Source organism: Oryctolagus cuniculus, chromosome 17 (genome assembly GCF_051225735.1).
Source record: "Oryctolagus cuniculus isolate XC-2025 breed Fujian yellow rabbit chromosome 17, ASM5122573v1, whole genome shotgun sequence".
NCBI lineage: Eukaryota > Metazoa > Chordata > Mammalia > Lagomorpha > Leporidae > Oryctolagus > Oryctolagus cuniculus.
This window is the reverse complement of record NC_142883.1, coordinates 6,403,035-6,427,634: the sequence shown is the minus strand read 5'-3', so window position 1 is coordinate 6,427,634 and position 24,600 is coordinate 6,403,035. Positions and strand designations below refer to the sequence as shown.

Sequence of the window (24,600 nt, the reverse complement as noted above, 5' to 3'; positions counted from 1 at the left end):
CAGTCCTGCTGTCTTTGGAAAGGATGGTCTAATCCCATTTCATCCGCTTTCCACGGCTGTCAGCTGTTTGCAGGCAGTTGAGGGGCAGGTTTCTGAAATCAGAGCCATTGTGCCGCCCCTCCCCCCACCGTGCTCAGCCATCCATCACACTGTCCGGGGACCCTTTGTTGGCTGGGCCCGGCCCCCGGCCAGTGGCATCCCAGCTGCCCCACCTTCCCTTCTATTTTTGGCTCCCAGCAGGAGGACAGGGCTGGGATGCACTCGCCAGGCCCCTGGCATGAGGTGGGGAGGGGGCAGGCTGAGGAGGGGGCGTCTTTCGGGTTCCATATCAGGGAAGGAATGAAGTTTCCGCTACCACCTGCCAGTCGGGAGAGAACCGGAGCTCTGAGAAGCCAGGGGACCTGCTCTCCTTCTTTTTAATTTTAATTTTTATTTATATGAAATGCCAAGAGACAGACGGAGAGAGAGACAAACAGATACAGAGAGACCTCCCACCTGCTGGTTCACTCCCCAAATACCAGCAACAGCACGGGCTGAGCCAGGAGCCAGAAATTCCATCTGCGTCTCCCACGTGGGTGTTAGGGACCCAACGACTTGAGCCGTCACCTGCTGTCTGCACACAAGGAGGCGGCTGGAGCTGGAGGCAGAGCTGGTACTTGAACCCAGCACTCCCGTCCAGAACACAGGTGTCCCAAGCGGCACCTGAACTGCTGAGGCAAACGCCCACCCCGGACCTGTGCTTCTTAAATTAAATGCATCCTTCATAGTGCGGCCAGAGAGATGCAGCTATTAAAGAGAGAGAGAAGAGGGGGGAGAGGAAGGAAGAAGAGAAAGAAAACCTCACTTTCTGACCCCTTGCAGATCCAGTCCAGCTTTCCCAGGCCGGTCCCTGCGGCCTCCACACTGACCCCTACCCTTCCCAGCCTCTCTCCCCTCCTTACCTACTGCGTCCTTTATCCTCAGCTGCTTTGCGCTTCCCAGGTGTGCCACGGTCCTTGCAGGCACCAGGCCTCTGCGCTCACAAAGCCTCCCCCACCTTCCGCTGCAGGCCTGGTTCTCGGTGCAGCACGGAGCTGGGCCCTCCTCTCCAGGGGGCTTCCCAGAAGCCCAGGCGAGAGCACCTGCCTGTTCCCCTCAAGAACCCTGACCCACCTTTCTTGGTGCCGGGCTTGAAGGTCCTGGTGGATGGAGCGACTGGACCAGACTGTGAGACTCAGCCCAGCCGGCCCGGAGGTCAGGGGCCATGACAGCTGTCCCAGTGCCTTTGCAAGGTTGCTGTGCGAGCCGTGTGGGGCGAGGCTAAGTACCAGCCACTCTCGCTGTTAGCGTTGTTGTTACTGTTACGGTTCTCTGAGCCACGCCTGGCTCACCATGAGTATCTGACGCTAACACTGTGGACCCAAGAGTGTGGGAGCCGCGGGGCCAGTGCTGTGGTGCAGTGGGTTAAGCCGCCGCTCACAACAACAGCATCCCATGCGGGCACCGATTCAGATCCCGGCTGCTCCGCTTCCAATCCAGCTCCCTGCAAATGAGCCTGAGAAAGCAGCGGGAGATGGCCAGGTGCTTGGGCCTCTTTCACCCGCAAGGAAGACACGGATGGAGTTCTCTGGCTCCTGGCTTCAACCTGGCCCCTCGCCAGCCACTGTGGGCATTTGGGGCATGAACCAGTGGAAGATCTCTGTCTCTCTTTCCCTCTCTCTGTGCCACTCTGCCTTTCAAATAAATCAAACTTCAACAAGACAGAGCATGGGGTCCTCTTTTAGTCTCGGGAAGATGCAGAAAAAGGCACACCTGAACCACCTTGGCTTTCTGTGTTCCTGCTGCTGATAATGAACTTGAGGTGCCAGAAATACAGTGACCTGCGTCCAAGGCCCCCAGTGGATCACTGGTAATGCTGAGCTGAGACCCAGGTCCCCTGATGTCCAGACAATGTCCTCTCTGCTGCCTGCCACCCCCTTACCCCGAGCCCTGGGCAATGTGGGACCCCAAGCTCCAGGGGGGACAGTCGGTCCCTACAGGGTGCTCAGTAGAACCCAGGTCCCTGAGCGCACCCCAGGGCATCAGGGGTAAGGCAAGGAAGGAGGAGACCCGCACACTCTCCCCCGCTCTGTTCTGCTGTCCTGTCCCCCAGCACAGGGCCCCCGGGCCTGACCTTGGCTGTGGCAGGAGTTGCTCTGGATTCAGTCTCCCAGCCTGGTGATGAGCAGGGAGGGTCGGATTCCAGGGCTCAGAGGCACAGGGGCCCCTTCTGCTCTGCGGACAGCTGAGAATGGTGGGGACGGCTGGGGTGGACGGAGCAGCAGCTGTCCCGGGCAGAGTGGAAGGAGAGGAAGGTCTCTAAGGGGAGAGGCAGGCTGTTTGCATGGCCACACGTGGCACACGGACGTGACAGGGAAAGAGTCGCTGCAGGAGCGAGGGGGCAGCCAGTGGCCGCGGCTGCGAGCTGTCCACGTGCCGGCAGCAGTGGGCACACAGGGGCTGAGCTACGGCTGCAGGGCAGGGCCCAGGGCTCCAGGGACAAATGGGCAGCAGCAGACCTCGGCCACTCTCGGAAGGTCTTCGTCATTCCAGAACCGGGGGCTCATCTCAGGGAAGCCTCCGTCTCATGCCTCCTTGGGGAGGGCTTTTTTTTCTTTTAAAAGACTTATTTATTTGAAGCAGGCAGAGAGGAGAGAGATCTTCCATCTGTGGGTTCATTCTCCAATTGGCTGCAATGGCCAGGGATGGACCCGGTCAAAGCCAAGAACTCCATCCCGGTCTCCCATGTGCATAGCAGGGGCCCAGGTCCTTCCGCTGCCTTCCCGGGTGCATTAGCAGGGAGCTGGATCAGAAGCAGAGCAGCCGGGACTCGAACCAGCACTCCGATAAAGGCTGCTGGAGTCGTGGCTGGCTGGTGCCATGACACCAGCCCCTCTGGAGGGGTCTGAGGGACTGTTCTGGGTGACACGGTGCTCTAAAGCATGGGGGCGAACCCACAGACCCCTGGGATCCCCCTCCTGGCTCGTGGCGCTGGGTTTGAGCTCCTGGTAATCTGGGTCCTGATGCCCGGGAAAGAGGCAGCAGGCAGTGCAGGCCGTGGACCGCGCCGACCACGCGGCTATGGTCTCCTTGCCCCCACTTAGCCGGCTGAGAGTCCCCAGAGACACGGAGCTCATGTCAGGGGCGTGCAGGGGGCGTCCCTGCTATTTTCGTTCTGCTGAATGATTTACCAGCCCTATTCCCGCCCATACAACCCCTCTCCCGGTGAATTAACTGGCTCGCCTGAAATCATGAATAATTAGTGAGCCCGTTCTCGATGCCACTTAACAGTTTGCGTACTCAGAGCACTTTAGGCCCATTAGCGAAAGGATTCCTGATTCCAGGAGGAAGGGAGAGCAGTGAGCGGGGAGGCTTGGCTGACCTCGCGGGAAGTCATCTCATCCCTCCCCCTGCCTCTGGGACGGGGCAAGGCTAAACCAGCAAGCAACCCTGTTTGGAGAAAACATTGCAGTGGGAACGGCTTCAACCAAGCAGGACGAGGGACAGTGAGCTCTGCCTGCCCCTGCAGGAGGCTGGAGGGTGAGTTAGAGACGCAGCCCACGGGGCTAAGGAGCCAGGCCAGGTGGCCCCGCCCAGTGTGGGCACAGGGAGGGACAGAGCCCCGGCTGATCTAACCCAAGGCCCACAGACGAGAGCCTGAACCAGTAAACAGGGTTCCTCACCTGAAAGTAGGGGTGATGGCAATTTGCTAAGCAGAACCCGAGTTCTGACACTTGACGAGGCCCCCCCCCCCACCTCTGCCCAGCATAAAGAAGCTTCCGGTTCCGTCCCACAAACAGGAAGGGCGTTTCCCTCCGAAATCTACCGAGCCCTTGGTGCCCAAAGGCACAGAGGGACTCAGGAAGGGACCCGGACAGGTAAATGCCCGTTCCCTCACCACCGCTGCCGTCCTCACTAACAGACGAGGGAAGCAATGGTGGGGCGCAGCGGGCAGCAGAGTCAGGGTTCTGCTTCTGGTGCAACCGAGTCAACTCCCCCTAGAGGACCTGCAGCTAACGGCTCTCAGCTCTGGACAGGACACAGGAGAGCAGCCAGCCAAAGCCACTGGCAGGCGGACTCTGGACCGGACGAGCTGCTTGGGAGGAGTGAATGGTACGAGGTGGCTCCCCTGGGGTTCAAGGCTTTTAACCTAAGGGCAGGCTGACGTCAGCACAGCACGGACAGCTAAACCTGCGAAAGAACAAAGCTACAGCGATCAAAGCAGTGCGGTGCCGCTCTAAGGGCAGACACAGAGACCAGTGGATGAGCAAGTCCAGGGGAAAAACCCTGCACCCATGGCCAACGAGAGCCTCAGTGTGGAAAACCATCTCTTTAATAAGCGGTGCTGTGAGAAGTGGGTATTCATACGTGAAAGAATGACATTGAACCTGGACCCCACAACACGTACAAAACATAACTCAAAATGGATCAGCAACCAAAATACGACAACACTTGGAAGAAAACACAGGGTGACATCTTGATGATCTTGTACTTAACAAGAGACAAAAACATAAGCTGGACTCCATCAACATTAAAAACTTCTGTGCACGAAAGGCATTACCAAGAAAACAGAAAGACAGCATACACGGCCGGCGCCGTGGCTCACTAGGCTAATCCTCCGCCTAGCGGCGCCGGCACATCAGGTTCTAGTGCCGGTCGGGGTGCCGGATTCTGTCCTGGTTGCCCCTCTTCCAGGCCAGCTCTCTGCTGTGGCCCGGGAGTGCAGTGGAGGATGGCCCAAGTGCTTGGGCCCTGCACCCCATGGGAGACCAGGAAAAGCACCTGGCTCCTGCCTTCAGATCAGCGCGGTGCGCCGGCCGCAGCAGCCATTGGAGGGTGAACCAACGGCAAAAGGAAGACCTTTCTCTCTGTCTCTCTCTCTCTCTCACTGTCCACTCTGCCTGTCAAAAAAAAAAAAAAAAAAAGACAACATACAGACGGGAGAAAACATTCTCTAGTCAACATGCAACCCGGTGCTCCTCCCCAGAATAAATAAAGGACCTCACGACTCAACACAGCAAAAACACACACACACCACAACCACTCAGGGGACCAAGGGTTTGACTAGGAATTGCTCCAGGGCAGACGTGCAAGCCGTCCACAAGCACACAGAAAGGTGCTCAGGGCCGGCACCGGGGCCGCCGCCTGGGACGTTGGAGCACCTGCCGGAGTCCTGGCTGATCCGCATTCAATTCAGCTCCCTGCCAACACCCTGGGGAGGCAGCAGGGGATGGCTTGGGTGCTTGGGCCCCTGCCATCCACGTGGGAGACCCCCGTGGAGATCCTGGCTCCTAGCTGTTGCAGGCATTTTGGGAGTGAGCCAGTCCACGGGAGGTCTCTCTGTCTCCCCTCCCCCAACCCCGCCCCCGGTTGCTCTGTGTTTCAAATAAACCTTTATATATATTTTAATAAAGATGATATAAACCTTGTTAGTCATTAGGGAAATACAAATCAAAAGCATAATGAGGTGCTACTTCACACCCACAGGAAAGCTATAATTAAACACACGGAAAATAAATGTTGGTGTGAAGAAATGGACGCTTTGTACGGTACCGGTGAGGATGTGAAATGGTTTATGACGGCTGAAAACTGATTTTGGTACCATGAGAAGTTAATCGTGGCATTACCATATGACTCAACAATTCCACTCAAGTATACACCCAAATCAGCACCACGAACAACAGAAAAAAAAGTGCCAACAGCCAATTCCATTAAAAATAACTAAAGAGGGGCCGGCGCTGTGGCGTAGCAGGTAAGGCTGCCGGCCTGCAGTGCCGGCACCCCATATGGGTGCCAGTTCGAGTCCCGGCTGCTCCACTTCCAATCCAGCTCTCTGCTCTGGCCTGGGAGAGCAGCAGAAGATGGCCCAAGTCCTTGAGCCCCTGCACCCATGTGGGAGACCTGGAAGAAGCTCCTGGCTCCTGGCTTCAGATTGATGCATCTCCAGCCATTGCAGCCATTTGGGGAGTGAACAGTGGATGGAAGACCTTTCTCTCTCTCCCCCGACACTCTGCCTCTCCTTCTCTCTCTGTTTAACTCTTTCATGTAAAATAAATAAATCTTTAAAAAAATAAATGAAGAAACAAACCAGGGTAGATACACGAAATGGAATACTATTCAGCCGTGAAAAAGAAATGGAGCCCTACTACGTGCTGCAGCATGTGTGGACCTCAGAAACATCGCGCTCAGGGAAGTACGCCAGACACACAGGTGCACGTCCACCTGCGTGAAATGTGCCCAACAGGTGAGGCCACGGACTCAGGCCACAGACCGTGGCTGCCCGACGCTGGAGACACGGGGAGCAGGGGGTGGGGGCTTCCTTTTGGGGGAACAAACTGCTTTGAAACTTAACAGCAAAGGGGTGGTTTCACAACACCGAGCATCTGCGAAACGTGGCTAAATTGTTCATTGTCAAGAGGTTGATTTGGGGGTGGGCATTTGGGCCTGCACTTAAGACACCACGCCAGCTCCGTTCCAAATCCCAGCACCAGCTAATGCAGACCCTGGGAGGCAGCAGGTGACGGCTCGGGCACTTGGGTCCCTGCCACCCACGGGGGAGACCTGGACGGAGTTCCCAGCTCCGGGCTCTGACCTGACCCAGCTCTGGTCACTGCGGACATCCCGGGAGGGAGCCAGCAGACGGGGGCTCTTTCTAGCCGTCAGTATCTCTCCCTCCATCTCTGCCTGGCAGATAGTTTAAAAAGTGGTTCATCTTATGTTAGGTGAGTTGTACCTCAACTTTTTTAAAAAATCAAATAGAAAATTCACCATGTAAAATTCAGAGCAGCCTTGTCCACCAGAAAATAAGGTTGAGACCTGGAGGAGAAAGCCATACAGGGGACCCTAAATTCAGCAACCAGACATTGCCCAACTCTCTGATCGTCCCTCAAATTTTTTTAAAAAAACTTTTATTTGAATGGCAGAGCAGGAAGAGCAGAGAGGAAGGGAAGGTGGGAGAGGAAGAGAGAGACAGAGCGAGCGAGCCAGCTCCCACCTGCTGGTTCACTCACGCAAATGCTGCCAAAGCCAGCAGCCCAGATCTCCATCCGGGTCTCCCACGTGGGTGCAGGGCCCCAAGCACTTGGGCCATCGTCTGCTGCTTTCCCAGGCCATCAGCAGGGAGCTGGATGGGAAGTGGAGCAGCCAGGATGGTATGGGCTCTGGTATGGATGCTGTGTCACGGTGGGGGCGTCACCTGCTGTGCCACAACGCGTGCCCCTCGGACGGACCCTCGAACCACATGTGCTTATCACGTGTGCCAGGGACGCAGCTGAGGAGGCACAGAACTGAACTGAGATTTGGGCTACGGATCAACAAGAGTGAACCCAGGACGTTCACTCCCACAAAAGCCAAAATAACATCAATGCTCTTTGAAGAAAGACAACAGAATCCAGATTCTCCATAGCACATCGCAGTGCTCAGAATACACTCAAAATTCCTGCATACAGAGAACCAGGAAAACGGGACCATCCTCAAGGTAAAAGACATCAGAGAGCAGAGACCGAAACCGGAGGAGCCGGAGATGCCAAGACCCTGCTGGTGAGACCTGAGGAGGAGAACAGAGGGAGCTGAGACAAACTGCAGAAATAATAGATATTTCCCCAAACGGGATGAAGGGCATGAATGCACAGATCCAAGGTGGCTGGCCAACCCCAGGGAAAACCAACACGAAGACGCTTGGGTCTGGACACACAGAACCCAGCGACCAAGGGACAAAGGCTGTTGGGTCTCCTCTCCAGAACCAGGTCGGTGTGTCTCAGCCACAGGACTACGAGGAGGGGTGTGGCACAGACCCACACAGCAAGCGTCTCAGCCACAGAACCCGCACAACAATCCACCCGTGGCACAGACCCACACAGCAATCCACCTGCCTGCTGGTGTCGGCCTCCCACCACCCCATGTCCAGGTTCCAAACTTCAAAAGGTGCTCCCTGGCCTCACTCCGGCTTAGCTATGAGCTGATGCCCACTCTCTGCTGAACCAAGCGGTCAGCCCAAGAGGGGCGGGGAAGGCAGCGACACGTCAGGAACCACCCCGCCCCACGGTCTCCCTGTGCATTTTCAGGCTGACCCCCCAAGCCCATGCAGGGGTCTCTGCTCCCTCCTCTGCACAGCCCTCTTCACCCACAGCTTGACCTTTCTGCGTTCCAGAAAGTGGGGTTGTTTTCAGGGCTGGGATCAGGGAAGGAAGTGACAGTTCTGAGTCTTTTCTCTCTTCCTGCCCACAGTTCTGGGTAGGGAGAGAGGCACTGCTGCTGAGACCCAAAGCCACTCATTGCCTCCCCTCACCCCCACCCTGGGGAGGGTGGCAGTGACTTGCAAAGGGGAGGTGACCAGCTCTCCCCCCGCCTCGCAAGGTCCTCCCAAGAGACAAGGACCCCCGGGGAAGCAGCCACTTAAGGCGTCTCCCAGACCTAGGATGGCCCGGAGCCTGCACGGGCAGGGCTGTGGCGAGTGCTACAGACTACATCACAATGTCCAGAACACATGCAAAACTACGCCGCACACAAGGAAGCAGGAAATGCGACCCGTTCTCAAGACAAGAGGCAGTCGGGGAGATGACCCCCAGCGGCTGCACGCGAGCGGGCATGCACGTGAAAACAGCCGGGGCGGGGCCCTAGACACCAAAGCCCCCAGCTTGGAATCCAAGGGCCTCCACCACCTGCCCCTCCTGACCTCTCACCTCACCTGTCCTGCACTTGATTGACAGTCCATCTGCAGGCCTTGGCTGCCCCGCAGCTCTGCCCAAACCCTCTTCCCATGCCCGCATCTCCACCTTCAAGCCCCATGGAGCTCCACGGGCCCTGTTCCTCCAAGTCCCATCTTCCTCTAAGTCCTTCCTGCTTCCCCAGCCGGGAGCCATCTCTTCCCCGTCTGAACACAGCTTCTTATTTTATTCTCACTTATTAACGTCTATTTCTGTAATGCTCACTACTTGCCAGAAGCTCTTCAAAGAGCTCGTCCAAATAACTTGGCTAATCGTCACGGCGTGAGTGCTGTCACGCCCAATTTACAGGCAGGGAAACTGAGGCTCAGAGAGGGTAAGCCACTCGCCCAGGGCCACAGAGGCAGTCTGGCTCCTGGGTCCTAGCTCCCTCCACCCCCACAGTTCTGCCTATTACTGCCTGAGGCCCCATCAATTGGCTGAGTAGAGGAACAGGGACTCCTAACTCTCCCCTAGGGCCCTGGGGTGAGGGGGGAGGCTGTACCCTAACCCAATTCAGTTCCCTCTGCTCTGTCAATGCAGTAAGGGGACAAGGAGGGACAATGCTGGTGCCTGATCTTATCTGATGCCGGGCCCCTGACTCCCAAAGGGTCAGCTCCACAGCACTGGCCGGGGACCACCGACTCCCAGCTCCCTCCTGCCTGTGAGTCCAGCCTGGGCCACCCTGTGCTTTCCTGGGAGTTATAGAGCCACACTGTGTACAGGACCCCCTTAAATAAGTGACAAGCTCCCACGAGAGCTCCCCCGCGCTATCCCCCGGAGAAGGCACTGCTGAGTTTATCGGTGGGGGCAATTCCTTTCCATGTGTTCCTGTCTCGCAGACAGCACCGCAGATGGGCAGCCGGCCACTAGGTTGCCTGGCCAGGAGGAGGACTGGGTGGGTGGGCTCAGGCTCTGGGTTCCCTCCCGAGGGCCTTCACTGCTGGGGCAGGGGCAGGGGAGCGCGGAGAACTGGGGCTCAAAAAGCAGTGTGAAGCCGGCCCCCCGCACCCCCCAGGAACGCAGATGGAACCGGAGGCTCCTGGGTAAGAAGGGTCTCTCCTCTCGAATCTAAAGACAGCTCCGGCAGCAGCAGGAGACCCAGTGCTCCCCCGCACCCCCAATACCGCTGAGCACCCGTCACCTGGGGAGCTTAACCTGCACGCGCCGACTCACCAGGGCCAGGCTGGGGCCTGGGGTTCTGCACTCCCAGCCAACGCTGAGTGGTGCTGATGCTGCCAGCACGAGGTGCCCTCAGTCCCTCAAGGACCTGGTCGCCTCCCCAGGCCCTGAATTAAGCAGGGGTCTTCACTAAGCCCCTGCTGTGTGCCCGGAGCCCCAGGCAGTGCCACCGCAGGCAGCTGCACCCAGCCCCGCAGGGTCTTCCTCAGAGAGCCAGCCAAGGCCAGGAGGGAAGCAGGCACAGTGGATCCACCCTTTCTGGGCAGTGTATGTTGTTAGCCCATTTTGCAGATGAGGCAATGGAGGCTGGGAGAGGTTCCCTAGCTTGCTGAGGTCTCACTGCTTGTGAGCAGCGGGGCCAGCCCTCCAGGCAGGCTGTGTTCTGGCCTCAAAGCCCGTGGCATGCTGTACACGGGTTTCCATGAGATAAGGAGCCAGAGGCAAAGACAGCAGCACATACCAGGCAGGACCGGGCAGGCACCCGAGATGCTGAATCCCAGCTCTGCCCCTCCGCTCCCCAGCCTGCCATGGTCAAGGTCAAGATGTACTCCTGGACCGGCCTGGAGACGTCTCTAGGTTTTGTTAGCCATCTTCTCCCTCATTCTTGTCTTACCCCTGGGCCGCTGCCTTGGAGTCCAGCACCAGGGGAGGGGGCAGAGCCCAGGGCTCTCAGAGGGCTGGAAGCTCCACTTGACAAAGCAGGAAACAGGCCTGCGGAGAGCCGGCAGGGCAGCCGTCCTGGGCCTGCAACCTGTGCAACCACACCTGCTCAACACTCACAAGGGCCTCCCCTCAGGGTAATGCTTCCCAGACACTGGCTTGAGAGACGTAACAATTTTTCTAATGAGAGACCCACGTCTCGTCTTGCACTGGACCCTACAAATTACATCCTGGTGCTGCCAGGGGTTGGGGAACGTGCCAGGGCTGGCCCGTTTCAGAGCAGCTCCCGTGGCATGGGACTGAGCAGCAGGGCTAAGCCAGAGCTGGGTTTGTGGGGCAGGCTGGTGCAGGCCCACACCTCCAGGGCGGCCGCTGCCCGGAGCACTGGAAAACTCTAGGAGAGACAGGAGCGAGGAAAGAGGACCTGAGCGGGCTGGGAAAGTGACACCTGGACAGCGGACGGGCATGGCCTCCCGGTGTGTGGGCACAGGTGGGGAGGCTGGCAGGGGAGGACAGGGCCAGCTGTCCCCAGGGCCCGACCTCTCCAGGGAAACCTCTACCCCAACACCACCCAAGCCCCGAGGGCTGGGCGGATGCATGGTGCTCAGCTATGCCAGCCTGTCCCCAGGGTGCCCTGCGACCTGAGCCAAGCCCTCCCTTTGCTTCTGGGATTGGTCGAAGGACAAGGGAAAAGCCAGGACGACTTAATTGAGGAGCTCGGGCCTGGTCCGGAAGCCCCAGCTCGGAGGGGCGGCCCCTTCCCCCTATCCCGCCACAGCCCCTCATTACTCAAGCCTGGTGCCGGGCTCAGAGCCGGCATTCATGCCTCTGGGACCGCCGTCCCCCTGGAGACAGGTGCCAGCACCAGGCAAGGCTGGGGGAGGAATGTGAAGCCTGGGGCAGGACCGGCAGCTGGGCTTCCTCGGGCCCAGCATGCTCTCGGAGGTCAGGAAGGGGGAGCTTGTGGGGGGGGCAAGTCTCGGCCCCAGGGGCCTGGTCCATGGTGTGCACACTCAAGGGCTTTGGATTTACCTAGGAGTTGAAAACCACGGTACTGGGCACGGCCCCGCTAGCAGAGGTCAGGGCTGGCAGGGGACACGAGACCTCAGGACATCGTCACAAAATCAGCCCAGATAAACTCGCTCTGCTGCCCCATTGCCTTGGTGCCTGGGGCGGTCTCATCCAGACGCCCGGGGCGGTCTCATCCAGACGCCCAGGGCGGTAGCAGATTTAAACACAGGTTAGGGGGGCGGGGTTGGGGGAGGCACATGGACAGAGCCCGGCCAGCGGGGAGCAGCGACCGTCGCCGCATTTCATCCACTCAGATGCCCCCTCCTGTGCGCCCAGGGTCTCCCCGGAGAGGGGTGAGTGTTAACATCCGGTGAACACGGAGGCAGGAGGGAGGCGCCCGGGGCCGGCCCCTGACGCTGCGCCGATGGCTACTCCCTCACATCCCGTCCCCCTTCTCTGACTCCAGTGCCAACTGCCGGGGTGGGAGGAAGTTCCCTGGCAGCCTCCCACTCAACATGAACTCCCCTGTGCCTCCTGGCTCTTGGCCCTGGGCACACGAGACCGTGGGCAGGGCTTGGAGCTTCTAGCCCGTCCCCGAGCTCTGGGAGTCACTTGGAACTCAGGGCAGTGCACTGACAACCGCAGGATGACATCCCTCCACATGCTGCGAGTCGGCTCCTCCACACCCCAGCAGCTGCTCCCCGGCCCGCCTCCTCCCCCAGCCAAAGGCTGGCAGCTGTGCCCGAGGGCTGGACTGCCCGTGCCTGGGTGCTCTGGCCTCCTGCTGGCTTTTGAGGCTCCCCGTGCCTTACAGCCCTGCCACTCCCCATCCTGCTGATCTGACCATCCTCACAGCTCCGATGCCCACATGGAGTGTGCAGCCTGGAAGAGGGAGGCATAGCAACCTCAGGCCACCACAGGCTGCTTTCTAGCCAATGAGAACACCTTGGCCAGCACCGGTAGGGGCGGGGCCTGCAACCCAGGCTCCCGAGCTCTGTGCCTTGGGACACTTCCCTCTTTCCCTCAGTCCCATGCCCGCCTCTGGGAATGAGGGGGCCCTGTGCAATCTGGCCTCGGAGACGGAGTTCCAGCACACCTACTGCTGCTGGGGGCAGAGGAGGGGTCAGGGAAGTGAGCAAAGCCCAGGTGCACCTGCTCATCACACGGGGGTGTAGCTGGACAAATTGGCCGCGCTTCTCTCCCGGTGCCAGGCCTCTGTGAGACGGTGCAAGGTCCCTGGGGCCAAGCACAATTAGACACTGAATGCTGCTAGGTGTGCACCTGCTGTCCACACCTGCCCCTTGGTGACTGCGAGGATGAGCACTGAGCCCCAGTGCCCCCTGGGGAAGCCTCAACTTCACTGTGAAGCCCTCTATAGGCCAGCGTTCTCGGGCCACCCTCTGGTGCACTGGGTCCCCACCTGCACTTGGTAACATGCATACCGTCCTACCTGACCACCCTCCAGCCTGCCAGTCTCTGCAGGACAGACAGACACAGGGCCCACCTCCCTCCAGCCTGCCAGTCTCTGCAGGACAGACAGACACAGGGCCCACCAGCACAGAAGCCTTCAGCTTGGCTACCACCGTGACACCCTACTCGGGCCAGGGGAAGCCCCTTCCTTCAAACCGGTATGCCAGGCCTCAAAGTGGGGTCCCCAAGACAGCAGCAGCAAAACCTGGGAACCTGTCAGAAATGCACATTCCCAGGCCCCATCCGAGACCTGCAGCTTCAAAGCATTGTGTGTGTGTGCGTGTGAGCGAGAGGTAGAGAGATGGTCTCCATGTTTGCATGTGTGTGTGTGCGTGTGAGCGAGAGGTAGAGAGATGGTCTCCATGTTTGCGTGTGTGTGTGTGTGTGCGTGTGTGAGCGAGAGGTAGAGAGATGGTCTCCATGTTTGCGTGTGTGTGTGTGTGTGAGCGAGAGGTAGAGAGATGGTCTCCATGTTTGCGTGTGTGTGCGTGTGTGAGCGAGAGGTAGAGAGATGGTCTCCATGTTTGCGTGTGTGTGGGGGGGTCTCTGTGTGTGTGTGTGTGTGCGCATGTGCCTGTGTATGAGAGGTTTCCAGGCAGGTGCATTCTAACAAGCCGACCAGGAGACGCCAATGTCAGCTCAAGTGTGAGACCCACTGCTCCCAGCCACCCTCTCACCTCCAGAGCTGGTGGGCTATGCCTGGGCTCCAAGAATGCAGTTCCTGAGACCCCTCACCCCTTCCATCCCTCCCATCCTCCAGCCCCCAGGAACCCCAAGGCACTACAATGAACCTGAGTCTTCTCCGCTCTGCCCACCCGTCAGCCCCAGGACATGTGTCTTGGCTCCGCTTCACTCAGGCCAGCGGCCAAGGCCCCAGGGCCCCTGGAGCTCTCCCCAGCAGAGGCAGAAGGTGGAGGCCAAGGCCTCCTCCCCACCCCTGAGGCCGGGCATTCCAAGTTCCTGGAGACACAATAAGTTCTAACACAGCGGGCGGGGTGCAGGCCGGGGGTGCAGACAATGGGCCTTGTGTTCGTCCCCACGCCTTCCTGCTCTGGAACCAGGGCTCACAAGGGATGCTGGGCCATCAAAAGCCGCACTGTCCACCAGGCTGGTCCCGTCTGGCTCTGCCCAGGGCCCGGGCTGAACTACGCTCCCTTCTCCTGAGGGTCTCCAGCACCTGGTAGGTTCCTCGTCCACCGTGGCCTTGGGGGAAGGGGTTCAATGCCAGCACCCGCCTTCCCCTTCCCCCGGGGGCCCTGGGGCAGTGGACAGAGCTCTCCAGCCACCCGAAGCCACGTCCAGGAGCAGCTTGCCTCCCGTGGCTGATCTCTCTTCATTAGTGCAATCACATCAACACTGACAGCCGCGTATTTATTACTGTCCTGACGACAACCATTTTTCACCCAGTGATGCGCACACTGATAATGAGCTTGGAGCGGAGCTAATGAGGAGCTCCCCTCGGCCCTGCTCGGCAGCTCTGGGCCCCGAGACGCCTGCTTGCCAACCCACTGCCTGCCTGAGGACGCTGCACCGGGGCGGGGAGAAGGGGCGCCAAACGGGGAGGTCAAAGGTCACCAGGCTGCACAGGCCAGAACTGTCCAAAGCCATCACATGTGCTAAACCCCCCACCCCCACCCTGGGGAGGGGACTCCCGGGTTGGCTGAGAGACAAGACGCAATCTGCAGGCCCCGTCCCAGGGCAGAAGCCTCTCCTCTGTTCTGGGTTTCGAATCCTTGAGTCTGGCCCGTGGGAGAGAAACCACAGGGGAAGGCCGGCTGCCCAGCGGGAGCCTGGGGCCGATGGAGGCCCTGGGGTCCGGGTCCTACAGAACAAGAGCCTCTGGGAGGAGGAGACTGACCCCACCCAGGAACGCAGGCGGAGCCCGGGCAGCGCAGGTACCTGGGGCTGCTACAGGGACACCTGCCACTATACTGCAGAAGGGTCCTTGGCTAACACCCTCGGGACCAGCGTTTCTTTTCTTTTTTTTTGGACAGGCAGAGTGGACAGTGAGAGAGAGAGATAGAGAGAAAGGTCTTCCTTTTGCCGTTGGTTCACCCTCCAATTGCTGCCGCGGCCTGTGCCGCACCGATCCGAAGCCAGGAGCCAGGTGCTTCTCCTGGTCTCCCATGGGGTGCAGGGCCCAAGGACCTGGGCCATCCTCCACTGCACTCCCGGGCCATAGCAGAGAGCTGGACTGGAAGAGGGGCAACCGGGATAGAATCCGGCACCCCGACCGGGACTAGAACCCGGTGTGCCGGCGCCGCAAGGTGGAGGATTAGCCTATTGAGCCACGGCGCCGGCGGGACCAGCGTTTCAATAGGATCTGGCTCCCAAATTCCTGTAGGGCATCTTAAGTCAGTGGCCCGTAACCCAGTCACAGTGTTCAGGAGGTGGGGTGGGCGGACAGGCCACTGGGGGCGTGCCCTTGGAAGGCGGTGCTTGCCAGAGTTACTGAAGCCCGAGTTGAACCCACTTTCTCTCTCTCTCTCTCTCACTCTCTCTCTCTCTCCCCCCACCTCTTCTTCTCCCTCTCCCCCCCGCCCCCGGCTCACCACGCACTCAACCCTCACAGAGGCCAAGGCAATGGGGCTGCCCGATCCTGGACTTGAACCTCTAAAACTGGAGCCCTTTCTCCAAAAGTTAGCTGCCACTCATATTTCGTGACCAAAATGGCAAAGTGGCTGATGAACACCCTCAGCTCTTCCGGAGGGGCTCCTAACTGGAGAAAGGCCCTGTGCCGTGGACGTGGTCACCTTGGACCCTGGAGAAAGGCCCTGTGCCGTGGACGTGGTCACCTTGGACCCCGGAGAAAGGCCCTGTGCCGTGGACGTGGTCACCTGGGACCCAACACCCTTGATTAAGGATCAAGGAGTCTGCACCTTCAGCAGTGTCTGCTTGGAGTCTTCGAGAGACATGTCTCCATCGGTGGTGGTAGTGATGGGGTTGCCTACAAGTTAGGAGGGAGCAGGTTCCCGGGAGGGGCCAGGAGACAGGCCCTCCTCTAACGGGGTGGAGCAGGCTGGCGGAGAACACAGCCCTGCAGGCTGCAGGGTCGCCTGGGGACGGGAGTCTCACCTCTCTACCCCGGGAGGCATTGCTGTACAGACCAGTCACGGCTGACAGCTGTGGTGGTGGGGATACAGCTGGAGTACAACTGCTTTAAAGACAGGCATACGAATGAAACATTATAGAAAACGTTCAACCACAGATGACTGGAATGTGTGTGTGCACATGTGTGTGCGCGCGTGTGTGCACATGTGTGCACGTGTATGCACATGTGTTGTGCACATGTGTGTGCGCGTGAAACATCTGTCTGAGACTCCCACAGATCATGTGACCCCAGGTTTTCACGCATCCTCTCAGGGGGTCTAAGAAGCCTTGGGGCAGACACGCCACACCTTCTTGTCGGATCCATCTGCTTTCAAACTTCACTCTGTGTGTTAAAATCGAATTCACACAGACTATGGAACAGCATGTAAATGTCCACGTATTTAAAAAATAAAATCTTAAAAAGGAAAAGGTCACACAGAGAGCAGGCAGCTTCACGCGGCACGGCCAGATCCCCCAGGGCACGTGTCTGCTCCGCTCCACCATTAGCGCCGGCGTGGAGGAGTCCGAAAAAGCAGTATTTATGCCCCCAGCTTTTCAGTGAACTTTCAGCCACATGGGCTAAAAGCCTGGCCCAGGGGGACCCTGGGAGACTCGCAGTGGTGGCCCTGAGGCCTGCACGGGTTCCCTTTGCTCCAATTTTACCACCGCCCCTTTAAAGAGTTCACTAATTAACTGGGAAAAATCATTGATACCTAATACCTCCACCCTTGTTGATGGAGGGTTACTGCCTGACCTCGAGGGGTTTATAATTAAAGCAATCAGTCACACATGCACATTAAAAGGTCATTCACAATCCACAAGGTCACGGTGCCAGTGGAACGTGTGCACCTGCAGCAGTCTGAGTGTGGAGCATTCGGAGGCCATATCTCAGGTGGCCAGGATGGCTTCACGCTGGGCTTTGGGAAGACAAGAGGCATGTGGGTCCATGGAGGGGAGAAAGGGAGGGAAGGGTGCCAATGGGCTTCTGGGGGGAGCCCAGTGGAGGGGGCAGGAGGAGGTGACACCGCAACAGCACGTGGGGCCACGCCATGGACACCACAGCTCTGTGGAGGCCACAGAGGGCCTGTGAGCCGGGGAGTCACAGGGCAGGTCCCACCATCCAGATCCGTGGGCAAGCAGATGGGTGACATCAGGAGAGGGCTCCGAGTCCCCTTGGAGAGAGGAGAAGCCCTCACCAGCCCCTGTCCTGTGCCCACCCAAGCAGGACCAGACACCTGTGGTCACACCAGACGACACGACTCCTGATCCCCTGGGGCCGTGTGGCCGGGGGGCTCCTGAGGGTGGACATCGGCCAAATCGAGAGCCCTGGTGTGGGACACGGCTGGCCCGCGTCCATCGGCTCTTGCGAGTCAAACGACCTTGGCACGTTACTTAACAGCTCCGACTCCAACAATAACAACCTTATCCACAAAGCTAATGCTTCCTGGCCAACCTCCTACACGGGCCGGAGCGCAGATGGGACGTCCGTGGAAGCCACCCCACAGCAATTTGAGGTTTTACAAAAGGCTGCAGTGAAAACGCTCAGCTTCGGGTCCACCCAGCCGGTAATGGCTTACCACTCGGGCTCTCTGTGGCAGACACGCACGCGAAGCTGGAGATGGAGACCAACCATCTCCACCAAACAATTCGATCCCTAACGGAGGAAGCCAAGGAGCCACTGGCAGATCTGGGAAAGACAAAGGCTGCAAAGACCTCTGAGCCCAGAGCGCCTGTCACCCACAGCTGACCTTGCTTCACTGACTCCAAGACGGAACAGTGACGTGACAAGCACCCACGCAGAGTTTACTACACACTAAGCACTGTCCTAAGCCCATCTCATGGGACCCCATGAAGTCCCACTGTTACCCCCACTTTGCAGATACTCAGACCAAGGCACACAGAGGCTGTGGAACTCATCCAAGCAGCGAACGGCAGGTAGGGCGGGAACCCGGGGAGTCATCTGTGCTTCAGAGTCCCTGGATGCTGTGCTGTCTCCCTGTGCCCTCCACTGTCACCGACTGGTGCTGACAGTTCACGGGCAGGCACTGCCATACATGGTGACGACCCAGGAGTACGGGTGCCCACTGCCCAGATCTGGGTACCCCAACAACCGCCTCCCTGGTTGGTATCTGGACAGAGGGGCCCAGGCAGAAGTTCCTAGGGTCCTGGCTCTGGAAGGCCCTGGACGGTCACCAGTCTGCCCAGGAAGCTATGGCAAATAACACTATAACATCGCCCCAAGTGACGACAAACTGCACTTTCTGCCCTTGGGATTATGACTTCACCAAAATGTCCTGTCGGTCTGCATTGCTACCAGCTTCCCACGTGGCGTCGCACGGTGCCTCTCCCCCTCCTCCCTCCCCCAGCCCACATTGCATTCCACTTAGAAGTCTCCTGTGCAGCTTGGTCAGCCGCAAACCAGCCAAGAATGCCCGAGTGACCTGAAGGAGGTCCCTCAAAGAGCCTGGGGACACCCCTACCCCAGGGAGGGGACAAAGCACAGGAGGAGAGAGCTGGCGGGGGTGGGGGGAGATGGGGAGATTCCAAACTCTGCAGCCTTCTCTGGTCTCCCCAGGTCTCAGTGCAGTACCACTGCGGGACATCTCTGGTCGCTGGGAAGATGGTGACGGAGGCTGTGGAAGGCAGGGTGGCTTGGGACAACAGGAAGAGGGCAGATCACGAAGCAGGGTCCGAATCCCGACTCCCTGACCGCCCGGCTGCAGAACCTGGGGGCCTTTATCCTTGTTGAGCGCCAGTCTGCCCACGTGCTGGAGTCACGAGGCACTGGACGCAGATAATGGCTGTGACGCACCCAGCCGTGAACTCACCCAGAAGCGGAACCGCCCCCCCCCACCTCCTGCCGACAGGAGTTCTAGGGTGGGCAGGGAGAAGATGCAGGTGGATGACAGAGAAGATCCCAGGGTGGAAAATCTGAAATCCACGTGCGGTTGGGGAGACCACAGTGATGAGAGGCAGAGAGCAGCAGCCGTGGGCACACAGAGTGGGCGGACACAGCCGCAGGGGCGGCAGATGGTCCCGCCCCAGAGTGTACGTGGCGGGCTCCAGGAACGCAGAGGTGCTGTCTACAAGGATGACACGACCAGGAGGCCGTGGAGGTGGTGGCTTGTGTGAGGGGAGGGGAGAGCAGTGGTTAGGACACGGGCGCACTTAACATTAAGAACATGGGGATCTGGCTCTTCCCACTTCATCATCCACAACAACCCCACATGACGGCTAACACTCATCCCAAACTCGATTTCCCCATTCTACAGATGAGAAAACAGAGGCTCAGAGCAGCATTGCCCAGGGGAGGATGGAAGCCAGGCGGGGGGACATCACCCGGCCGCTCTAGACACCCAGCCCTGGGAGCCTGATGATGCGGGCTCCGCAGCTCCCCTGCCTGCCTGCCTGGCACCCCAGGACCCTGGGCAGCTCCAGACAGTCCCTGGCTCCGCACTGCTCACGGGCCCTGCCTGTGCCCGGCACGTGGACGGCAGGGGTGGGAGGACGGGATGTCTCAGCAACGGGCTTGTTTCCTTTCCATCACAGGCGGCAGCCGCTGCCGGCAACCACTGCTGGCCCATTTGTTGCTATTGGCATCCCAAGGCCCCGCATTACGATGACTAATTCCCACCGCCGTAGGCAAATCCAGGGCCGGCGGCAGCCACGTGCTCAGGGGGGAGGGGCGGGGTGGAAATCCTACAGGCAGCACACTGACACCCACTGTCAGTTCCCACCCAGGGTCCTGACTCCTCAGCGGCCAGTCAGCAGGGGTGTGTGGGGGCAGGGTCCAGGCCAACCAGAGGGCTCCCTCCATCACAGCCACACCACGACCCCTCTCTTCACCGGCACAGAGCGAAACCCACGGCCAGCTGGCCTTGCGAGAGCAGGAGTCTGCCTTCACAAAGGGCCGGCGCGCAGAGACCAGGCGGGACTTGTGCGGTTTGTGGAGCCGGGAGGGCGCTGGGTGATGTTCCGTGTGTCCTCCAAGTGCAGCGCAAGGCTCCCGCTAGTCCTCAGCCCGGAGGACGGGCCCGTTCCCCTGGCCCTGCTCCCTCCTGTGGCACAAAGTCAAACGCATTCCAGTGTGCACTTTAACACACCAGGCACTGCTTAAACAGAGAGCTGCTGTAAGGAATCTGGCCTCCTGCCCAGCCTCCCTCCTCTGATCAGACGAGGTTCTCGGCCCCTTCCCAGCCTTCCAGCGGAGGACATAAGGGAGAGGCAGTCGATAAGTATTTGCAGAGCAAATACTCGCCAGGAAGGGTTTCCAGGCAGGTGTCAGGCTGCCCTGTGATGTGGGCTCTTGGGTGGGGGTCCTGACTCTCCCTCCCAGGCAGGGGGACTTCCCGCCGCCAGTGGTCGTGCCTGACCCTATCACTCATCAAACCATTGCTAGAACGTTCCAGACTCCCCCGACTGAAACCAGGAGGCATGGGAGAAGGCAGAGAGAGCAGGACGCCTCCCAGCCGGCTCCCGTGCAGGGCTCATGACGGCGGAGCCCGAGGCAAACACGACACTCGCCCTCCTGGTAATTAGCAAGAGGCCCTGATCGATAAGTTATTTTTTGCTGTCAGTAATTAATAATTACAGCTTAGCCACACCATGTAATTAAACTTTCATCCCGCTCCCGCGTGTGCTGTTCGGCTTTTATTGTGATTAGCTCCCAGCACTAAACTTTCTCCCCTCGGAGCCCTCCGTGAGCCGCGGGAGCCGAGGTCTCCGGTTCTCCTTCAGGGTCTTTCCTCCGCCGGCTTCACCCAGCTCAGCCTCCCTGTTGTTCTCACAAACCCAGGCATGGTTCCTTGGAAAGAACCTTCTAGATGGCTGCTAGGCTGCTGCTGCCCCCCCCCCCCCAGCCTGCAGGGCCCTGGAGGCCAGCCTCGCGAGGTGCTTGCTAAAATACTGACTTCCAGACCTTTGCAATCAGCACCCGGGGATGGGGCCCAGGAGTCTGCATTGCACTAGGGGCCTGGGAGCCAAGAGCTCAGGGCCGGTCTTTGAGACACAGTCCTGCAGCCGTGGAAGGAAGCTGGGGGCAGCGCCTGAGTGAGGAAAAGGCACCCAAGGTCTGCGGGTAGGTGGCAGGGACCACGCTGCCTGGTGCCCTGGCTTATGGTGTTGAAACAACCATTGCGACACCTGCCTTGGTCCATGTACCTGGCACTCGCTGGGGCCTCCCACGCCCTCGGCACATCCCCAATCTCCCTATCAGCTGTGTCACATGGGAGCTCATATACCCAATGTACAGGGAGGAAACTGAGGCTCTCCAGCTGAGCAGCAAAGCCAGGCCACGAGCCCCTGCTTCCTCCTGCTGCCAGGACCAATGCTCTTTGTGCAACATCGGCCCACCCGGCTCGGGAGACTACCGGGGGGGGGGGGGCGGAGATGGCCAGGGGCAGCCCTCGGTGTAACCAGGTGAGGGTGCTCAAGTCCAGCACCTGGAGGGAGAAGGCGGCTCAGTCCAGCTGAAACAATGTGAGGTCTTATTGAGGAGGTGCACCTGCTCGGTCCGTCACACCTGGGGAATGGGGCTCACCAGCTAGGAGGGGACAGGGCTGCCCCCCAAGGCCACTGACCTGAGGAGACGCACTCTAATCCCAAAGAGAAGGGACCCCATCCTAACCCCATCCCTTCCAACACTCCAACCCAGCACAGCCCCAAGCCCAGAGGCTGTGTACCCGCACTCCTCCGCAAGGCTCACCCCTGGAGAGAAATGCCGAGGGCAGGCCCTGATGCCGGGAAGGGCGCTCAGAGGTGGGGAACACAAACGGCGCGGCCCAGACCTGGGCGGCCCAGTGCTCAAAAAGGCAGCGGCCAGACGCCAACAGGGGGTGCACCCATCACAGAGACCATCACTGCTTCTGACGGGCCGGGCCCTCCCTTGGGCAGCTGCGGACAGGAGGCGGCCTGGGGTCCTGGCCCCAGGTGGATGGGGGCAGGTGTGGAGCTGGGGCAGGTGGAGGAGGGGGCAGAAAGGGGCACCATGACCTGGAAGGAAAGGCAGGCAGGTGTCCCAGGGACTGATGGGACTGAAGAGAACTGAGGGGAGCCACCTGTCCCTGTGGGAGTCAGGGAGTGACAAAGTCGAAAGGGTCCAGGCAGGGGTGCTCCCCCAGCCCCCTCATCTCCTGGCCGTGGGCATCTCTAGAGAAATCTGCCTGGCAGGTGGCCCAGGGCAGACTGTAGCCCACTCGTGTTCGCCAGGTCACTGTCCTCTGGGGACCTTGCCAAGCTGGGTCCCACCCACGGGGTGTCCGGTGGGTCCTGGTGCCAGCGAGAGGAGCTGCGAGGTCCCAGGCCTGATCCTGCCTGGGTGGGGAGGGGGTGGGAACCACAGAACGTCCCTGGGCAAGCCACTGAATGCCTCAGAGCCTCAGTTTCCCCACCTGACAAATGGTTACTAGAATCAGGCGACCTCCGAGGTCCCCGCCTACTGGAATATTTTATGATGACCATAAAAATAATAACTTTTATTACCTTACATTTATGGAGCTCGTTACAGAATTTCTAAGTGCTTTTCCGTAAATTACCTCGTAAAACCCTCCCCGCCACCCTGCTGAGGAGAACTGATCATTTTCATTTCTCTGATTTGGGAACTGCCCCGCGCGGAGCGCACGGGGGTCCCTTTTACCCCGCAGGCGCCACGGCCCCACAGGCTGCAGACCACCGCCCCCACCCGGCGCCCCGAGGCGGGTCGGGGGCCGCTCTCCAGCCGGGAAGAGGGAAAGCCCAGCCGGCGAGCGCCGGAGCTCCAGGGCCGGCCTCGCCTCCCTCCTCCTCCAGCAGGCGCCGCTCGGACTCTGCTGGCTCCGCAGTCGCGATCAGCGGACCCCAAAGGCGAGGAAGAGCCGGAGCCGCCGCCCAGCGCCCGGGGACTGGGGCCACGTCCCGGGATCTGCCCCGGGAGGGGGCCGCGCGCATCACACCCCCGGGCCGCAGACCACCCGCCTCCCGCCCGCAAGGCGGCTCCGGGCCGGCGCCGGCTAACGCCGCCGCAGCCCAGACAATCGAGCGACCTGTGGAGGCGGCCGGCAGGGGCGGGGCGCTGGGTGCGTCCGGGGGCGGGAGAGGAGGCCGCAGACCCTCCCCCGGCACCACCCCTCGGGGGGTCGCACGACTGCGCTCGCGACCCCGGCTCCAGGCCCGCGCCTCCAAGCACCCCCAGCCCCGGAGGCCGGGCGCAGACCCCGGTACGTGGCCAAGCCGGGCGCTGCCCTCCCGGCGCGACCCACCCGGCACCCAGCTCACGACTCCTCTGGCCCCGCTCCCGAGTCCCGGGGCGGTCAGCGCCTGCCCGGCGGGGCCTTGCCCTTCCCCGCGGACACTGACCCGGGAGCCGGGAGCCCGGCCTGCGGAGCTCCGTGGAGCCAGGCACGGATCGGAGCGCCCCTCCCACACCGGCCGGAGGGCACCCGCGGCGGGCGGCAGAGAGCGAGCGCCCCCTCCCCACCAGGACGACCCCCGTCTCCCGCTCATTCAGAAGCCACAGGTCTCAGAAAGCCTGCCCCACCCCGAACGACCCCAAACTCAGGGTGGGGTCGACTTGAAACTCCCCGGAGGGGGCTCCACCGAGGCCAAGCCCGAGGTCCAAGAGACCGCCGCCCCCCTCCAGCCCCTTCCCCAACCGACAGGGGCTCGGCCCCATACCTTGGGCTCCGGCCACGCGGATCCGATGCAGAGCCAGCAGCGTCCAGATCAGCAGCCGCCACATGGTGACCAGTCTGGAGAGGGGGCCTCCGGGGTCCCAGTCCCCTCCGCCCTGCTTTATAATCCAGCTGGGGTCCTGCACCCCGTGGCTTGGTCCCAGGAGTCCACGCAGCTCCGGGCTCGTGCGCTGCGCGGGGGATGGGGTGGGGGGGTTGGGGGGACAGCTCTGGCGACCCCAGTCCCTTCCTCCCTTCTGTCCAAGTCCGGTCCCGGCGGCGCGCCCGGAAGGCGACGGGCGCGCAAAAGAGAAAGGCACAGCCGCCCTCGCGGACTCGGGGCGCCTCCCTCCCTCCGCGCCCCAACTCCCACTTCTTCTCTCAGGCAGGGCGGCCTCCGCGGTCCGGCCGGGTCGCTGGCCACGCTCCGGAATAAACGGACAACTTCGGGAAACTTCCTCCCGCGGCCACGTTGCCCGCCCTCCGCCCCCCTCCCCGCCCCCCGGCTGGGTTCTCCGGGCAGACGCGGTCACCGCCGTTCCAGGCGCGGGGGCCCCGGGACGCAGCCGGAGCCGCGCGCGGCGGCGGCAGACGAGGATGTGGGGGTCCCTTCAGAGGTGCCAGTGGCGGGGGGCGCAGTTAGCATAACGGGCCGGGTCTCCCTGGAGCTGAAGTTTTCTTCTCGAACTTTGCAGGCGACATCTGGCGGGGCCAAGCCGCCTCCTCTCGGCTGCACAGTCCTCGCGCCGAATCCGGACGCTCGCTGTCCGCTCCGGGGACGCCGGGGCCAGGCGCGCCCTCGGCTCCGCGCCCAGCCGCCT

At 60.5% G+C, this 24,600-nt stretch overlaps 1 protein-coding gene across 3 annotated transcripts in view; it reads right to left on the bottom strand.

Moving 5' to 3' along the window:
- Nucleotides 1–24,235, bottom strand: part of SDK2 (sidekick cell adhesion molecule 2) — a 236,085-nt gene extending 211,850 nt beyond the window's left edge. For 2 of the 3 annotated variants that reach the window (XM_051825916.3, XM_070060373.2), the window contains exon 1: nucleotides 23,784–24,221. In XM_051825916.3, the coding sequence (XP_051681876.3) occupies nucleotides 23,784–23,847 (64 nt within the window). In that variant the 5' untranslated portion in view covers nucleotides 23,848–24,221. Of the gene's footprint in view, nucleotides 1–23,783 lie in introns of all 3 variants that reach the window. The other variant, XM_089317879.1, reaches the window with a different exon arrangement.
- Nucleotides 24,236–24,600: the final 365 nt, after the last annotated feature.